This window comes from Amblyomma mixtum, unplaced genomic scaffold, assembly GCF_055824585.1.
Source record: "Amblyomma mixtum isolate Tamu unplaced genomic scaffold, ASM5582458v1 scaffold_23, whole genome shotgun sequence".
Lineage (NCBI taxonomy): Eukaryota > Metazoa > Arthropoda > Arachnida > Ixodida > Ixodidae > Amblyomma > Amblyomma mixtum.
Genome location: NW_028317720.1, coordinates 398,424 through 405,052, shown reverse-complemented (window position 1 = coordinate 405,052; position 6,629 = coordinate 398,424). Strand labels below are relative to the sequence as shown.

At 53.8% G+C, this 6,629-nt stretch overlaps 1 protein-coding gene across 1 annotated transcript; it reads right to left on the bottom strand.

Moving 5' to 3' along the window:
• Positions 1 to 4,022: 4,022 nt before the first annotated feature.
• LOC149324564 (uncharacterized) lies at positions 4,023 to 6,135 on the bottom strand. Its single transcript, XM_089565418.1, has 2 exons — positions 4,781 to 6,135; positions 4,023 to 4,038 (listed from the first exon to the last, which is right to left on the bottom strand). The coding sequence occupies exons 1-2, from the start codon at positions 5,938 to 5,940 to the stop codon at positions 4,023 to 4,025; spliced, it is 1,176 nt and encodes a 391-aa protein (XP_089421544.1). The 5' UTR covers positions 5,941 to 6,135.
• Between the last annotated feature and the right edge of the window lie 494 nt (positions 6,136 to 6,629).

Below are 6,629 nucleotides of genomic sequence, written 5' to 3'. Positions count from 1 at the left end.
GGCAGAGGCCCTTTCCCTGGAATCGGCGCAGTCAGGCTGATGATGATTGTATCTGTCATTTCAGACCACAGGTGCTCCGAATATGCAGCCGGAAGAACTAAACACAGCCCACCTCGACCACGAACGGCGCGACAGAATCGCTGATAACGTCATACTTCCTAGAAAAGGGCACCTAAGCGTCAGCGCCTAGAATTAGTGACAGCTCCACCATGCGGAGAGACAGTCCTCCGTCAGGTATTCATTTATGTGGCGCAGGCAGAGTTTGAAGCCCTACCCGAACACCAGACACCGAAACGTCCGCCACAACTACGTGAGCAGCGCGTTTCTTTACTGATGTCACCAAACTGCATGCAGCTCCTACGGCTGCTGACACTCGCTGCAACTGGAAGCAACTCCGTCGTCACTCTCCTTTCGAGGTACATGCCACCGAGACTTTCTTAGGAAGTAGCAGCGGGCCCTCACGTCAAGCCTGCTGGCCCCTTGTCCGTTTTCCCAGTCGAATACATAGCTTGAACAGACTGTTTCATGCTCATGTGCTATACGCGCACTAGATTATTGAACAAAGATAGCCAGTTTAAGCGACTGATAATTCTTCAATGCTGCTCTGCAAATGCCTAGAAATGGAGGCCATGACGTCTTCAGATTTCACAATGAAATTAAACAACAGCGACAAAGACAACAACAACAACGACAGTAACAGAGTTGAAAACAATATCAGATGTGTTTACTGGCGCCCTATATTGGTGCCTTCCCGTTTATTATAGTGTTCTGCAGCTTTCTTCTACGCATCGAAGGGAACAAATTTGCCCTTGTTCGTTTGAACTTGATTAAAGCACTCATTGAAAATGCACTTTGATATGAACGAGTATGCATATTTTTGAAACAATATGAACTAATTCAAGGGGAGAAGTGAAAGTGCCGGTCATTAAATGGCTGGATGCTTCTTGTGACTCCATCTGTGATCAACTTGCCACTGCTTTAAACGCAGTAAACAGTTTACGTTGCGTTATCAGCTATATATAATTCGCAATTTAAACAACGGAGTCAAAATATTGTTACGTAAATGTAGGCACACAAGAAGTAGTCACTGAGGGATGCTGACAGCAGCTCACAGCAGCTCAATCGAACCACTGCCGGCCAACGGCGCACGGATCACACTGCGTCCTCTTCGCGCTCCGTGCACGAGCCCAGCACTGTCTTCTTCGTTGTCCACTGACACAACTCCCGGCGGCGAAAGCATCGTCCCGATGCTAAGTGGAAGACGGAGCAGGTGCACGGTATGGCTTGAGGCGAACCACGTGAACAACGTCAGTGGTAGGGGGGGTGGATGACGACGGAGGGTCGAGGGGGGCAATCTCATAAGTCACGTCGGTCACCTGACGGAGCACGCGATAAGGGCCCTTATACTGATGTAGGAGTTTTTCTGAAAGGCCGACACGGCGAGAGGGATACCAAACGAGGACGAGTGATCCTGGCGTGTAGTGGACTGGGCGATGTCGGCGGTCGTAAACTGACTTCTGGTAGGCCTGGGAGGCGGTGAGACGGTCGCGGGCGATTTCGCGGGCCGAGGTTGCTTGGGCGATGGCGTCACGTGCGTACTCCGTGGTCGAGACCGAAGAAAGCGGCAGGAGTGTATCCAGTGGCAACGCAGGATGCCGGCCATACAAAAGATAGAAAGGCGAATAGCCCGTGGTGTCATGCCGCGATGAATTATAAGCAAATGTTAGGGCAAGGCAATGTCCCAATCACGATGGTCGGGTGCGACGTACATGGATAGCATGTCAGTGAGGGTCCTATTCAGGCGCTCGGTAAGCCCGTTCGTTTGAGGATGGTACGCTGTAGTGAGTTTATGCTGCGTGGAACAGGACCGGAGTATGTCGTCAACTACCCGGGACAAAAAGTAGCGGCCGCGGTCCGTCAGCAATTGGCGTGGGGCACCGTGATGAAGGATGACATTTTGCAACAGGAAATCGGCGACATCGGTGGCGCAACTGGTTGGTAAGGCACGTGTGATAGCGTACCGAGTGGCGTAGTCAGTCGCGACGGCGATCCAACGGTTGCCGGAACTGGACGTAGGAAAAGGTCCGAGGAGGTCTAGTCCGACACGATGAAAGGGTTCCAGAGGTACTTCGATAGGCTGCAGAAGGCCGGCAGGCAAAGTGGAGGGCCGCTTCCTTCGTTGACAGAGGTCACAGCTGGCAACGTAACGGCGAACACTACGGTAAAGGCCGGGCCAAAAGAAGCGGCGTCGGACCCGATCGTACGTGCGGGAGACACCGAGGTGTCCCGCGGTGGGCAGGTCGTGTAGTTCCGCGAGGACAGACGAGCGGAGACGCTGAGGAACGACGAGCAGGAGCGGAGGGCCGTCAGGGCGAAGGTTGCGGCGGTAGAGGATGTCATCCTGAAGGACAAAGAGTTGGAGCGAAGGATCGGGGTTGGCACAGGTGAGGCGGTCAATAAGGGGACGCAAGGAGGAATCTTGCCGTTGCTCGGCCGCGATGTTAAGCAGATCAGAGATAGCGAATAAGCACGGGCCGAGGTCATTGTCTCCAGGATCTGGCGGCTCCACAGGGTGACGAGACAGGCAGTCAGCGTCTTGATGTAGGCGCCCGGACTTGTAAACAACGGTGTAAGAGTACTCTTGCAGGCGCAATGCCCAACGACCAAGCCGGCCTGTGGGGTCCTTCAGCGAAGAAAGCCAGCAAAGAGCGTGGTGGTCCGTCACAACTGAGAAAAGGCGGCCAAACAGGTAGGGTCGAAATTTAGCGACCGCCCAAACAAGGGCGAGGCACTCGCGCTCCGTTGTGGAGTAATTGCGCTCGGCGGTGGAAAGAAGACGGCTGGCGTACGCAATGACACGGTCTTGACCTTGGTGACGTTGGGCGAGCACAGCGCCGATACCATATCCGCTGGCGTCTGTGCGAACTTCAGTGGGTGCCGACGGGTCGAAATGGGCCAATATAGGAGGGGAAGTGAGCAATTGGATTAAGGAAGAAAAGGCCTCTCCTTGGGCAGGGCCCCAGGTAAAAGGGCTGTCTTTCTTAAGGAGGTCGGTGAGGGGACGTGCGATGCCAGCAAAATTTTTGATGAAACGTCGGAAATAAGAGCACAGGCTTACAAAGCTGCGTACGTCCCTGGACGATTGCGGAAGAGGGAAGTCTTTGACAGCTTGAACTTTAGCAGGGTCCGGGCGGACACCCGAGGCATCGACCAGATGTCCAAGGATGGTCAGTTGGCGACGAGCGAATTGGCATTTCGACGAGTTGAGCTGCAGCCCGGCTTTACGGAAGACAGAAAGAATGCTCGTCAGTCGTTCGAGGTGCGTGGAAAATGAGGGCGAAAAAACCACGACGTCATCTAGGTAACACAGGCATGTAACCCATTTAAATCCTCGAAGCAAGAAGTCCATCATTCTCTCGAAGGTAGCTGGCGCATTGCAGAGACCGAACGGCATAACTTTGAACTGATATAAGCCGTCTGGTGTGACGAATGCAGTCTTTTCACGGTCTTGGTCATCCACAGCAATTTGCCAATAGCCGGATCGAAGGTCGATGGAAGAGAAAAATTTGGCTCCGTGAAGGCAATCCAAAGCGTCGTCAATTCTGGGGAGAGGATACACGTCCTTTTTCGTGATGCGGTTAAGGTGCCGGTAATCAACGCAAAAGCGCCAGCTCCCGTCTTTCTTTTTAACTAGAACAACTGGTGAGGCCCAAGGACTCGACGATGGCTGTATAATGTCTTTGGTAAGCATTTTGTCCACCTCCTGCTGAATGATGTTCCGTTCTGTACTGGAGACCCTATACGGACGTCTGTGGATAGGAGCGGCGTCACCGGTGTTAATGCGATGCGTAACCACAGAGGTCCGAGCCAAAGGGCGGTTGTCGAAGTCAAAGATGTCGTGAAATGAGGAAAGAAGACACCTGAGGTCGTGAGTTTGTGCTGGTAAGAGGTCAGGGGCAATCATTTTTGCGTATTGGTCAGATGGTGGTACGTCGGACGCGGAGCATTTCGGCGAGGGAGGTTCACAGCCGGTGACAGCTGACACAACGCAGTCGGAAGCAGGACACAGCGTGGCGAGCGACATGCCTTGGGGAAGCGGCTGAACGTGCGATGAAAAGTTGAGGATCGGAAGGGACACTCGATTGGCAAACATAGTGACCACTGTATGTGCGAGGGCAGCACTCCGTGTGAGAGTTACATCAAGGGCTGGAGTAACGATGTATTGGCCATCGGGAACTGGTGGGACGGAAGAGAATGATACGTAAGTGACGGCTTCGGGATTCAGGAGGACAAAATCCACGGTACATAGGCGATGGACAACTGGAGCCGGTGGCTCCTCGTTAAAAGGTAGGGCGAGCTGAATGACACTTGTGGCGCAATCAATGAGGGCAGAATGTTCGGAAAGAAAGTCAAGGCCAAGGATGAGGTCATGAGGGCAGTGTTCGAGGACAGTGAAGAGAACCGAAGTATGGCGGCCGGCGATTGACACACGGGCTGTGCACATTCCAACGACAGCGGAAGTACCGCCATCGGCGAGACGAACAACAGCGGAGTGGGCAGGAGTGAGCACTTTCCTTAGGCGACGGCGTAGAGAGGCATTAATAACGGAGACGTGCGCTCCCGTGTCGATGAGAGCGGTAACAGGGATCCCGTCCACGTCTACGCTAAGTATATTCCGTCGGGCTTGTAGAGTCAAAGGAGGATTTCAAAGGTCGGTCGTCGGAGCAGCATCACCTCCAGACGCTGCAGCCATCAGTTTTCCGAACGGGATCGAGCATACGGGCCAGGAGATGATGGGCGTCGAGTTTGGGGCGACGAAGATCGACGACGGTAAGGAGACGACGAGCGGTTAGTTGGAGGGGCCTGAGCGTCGGAGCTTGCGAGCTGTGGTTCATGGGACGACGACGAGCGGCGGGGATAGAAAGAATCAGGGTAGCGGCGGTAGGTCGATGACGGACGGCTTCGGCAGTGTCGGGCGATGTGACCAACTCGGGAGCAGTTAAAACAGATGGGCCTGTCGTCAGGTGTTCTCCACTCATCCGGTTTGCGGCTGCGGCGAGTGTGGTACGGATGTCGGGCACCGAGCACGGGAGACACATTTCGAGCATCTGGGCAACTAATGGAGCATACAGGTCGGATCCCGAGATTGGCGAATTCTTGTCGGACAACAGCCTGTATAAGGGATACTGCAGGGGCACTGTCCGGTACCGATAATTGGGAAATTGTGGGAGACACTGCCTCTAGTTCTCGGCGTACAAGTCGTGTCAGGCTGTCAGATGTTGGCAGGGAGCACGGTTGGGATGAGTCTACGCAGGACGACGTTGCCGCCGTGTTCGGCAACCGCGTGAACTGAGGGGAAATACGGCGGCTTTTCGCTTGTTCAAAGCGGCGGCATTCTTTTAAGATGGCGTCAACCGTTCCACAGTCCTTGTACACCAGCAAGTTAAAGGCGTCGTCTGCAATTCCTTTGAGAACGTGACCTACTTTGTCACTCTCTGACATGGCGGAATCAACTTTCATGCAGAGGGCTAAAATGTCCTGAATATAAGACACATATGACTCTGTTGAGGATTGTGCGCGGCATGCAAGCTCCTTCTTCGCAGCCAGCTGACGTCCGAATGGCTTACCGAACAATTCGGTGAGCTTCTGCTTGCACAGGTCCCAACTGGTCAGTTCTTCCTCGTGTGTCTCGAACCAGACCCTTGCAGTGCCCGTCAAGTAGAAAATGACGTTGGCAAACTTCATTGTGGGATCCCACCGGTTGTGTGTGCTCACACGCTCGTACAGCGAGAGCCAGTCTTCGACGTCCACGCCATCGGTACCGCAGAATGTGCCCGGGTCTCGAGGGTGGGCTAGGACGACAGTTGGCGTGGCAGGCGCGTCGGTAGCTATCTCGACGGATCGGCTCGTCGGCTCGTCGGCTCGTCGGGTCAGCGGCATGGCGGCTCGTACCCCGCACCTCCACCAAGAGATGTTACGTAAATGTAGGCATACAAGAAGTAGTCACTGAGGGATGCTGACAGCAGCTCACAGCAGCTCAATCGAACCACTGCCGGCCAACGGCGCACAGATCACACTTCGTCCTCTTCGCGCTCCGTGCACGAGCCCAGCACTGTCTTCTTCGTTGTCCACTGACAATATTTTAGGAAACAGGTACGTGTAGAATGCAAAAAGCCTCTGCCAGATCGCCCGGGCCTGTCCCGACATTCAGTCCAGCCCTCCACACCTCAACCCTACCCCAGAGCATGGGTTGCCACGCTGACCAGCTCGATTCGGAAAGACCTGCTCCAACTGACAGACCGGACTAGTTATACAGCACAAGCCGTTGGAATCCTCGAGTTTGGACCCTACCTGGCGCTGTAGAAAAGCTACCCGCTAAAATCAATTACAATTTTTCGATTCGACTCGACCCGCAAACATGAGTTTGCTCTTACCTCTTATCTGTAGGACAATGGAAGTGTGCTCTCAAAAGGCAAAGGATTAGTTTAATTTTGAGAGACACAAATTGAGCAGACAGGATCAAGCAGCAAACACGAGTTTGTGCGATGCTACCCGAAATTGAAAAGAAATGAGAGAGAGAGAGAGAGAAACAACTTTATTGGCATAGATTGGCGGGATTTATGGCAGGC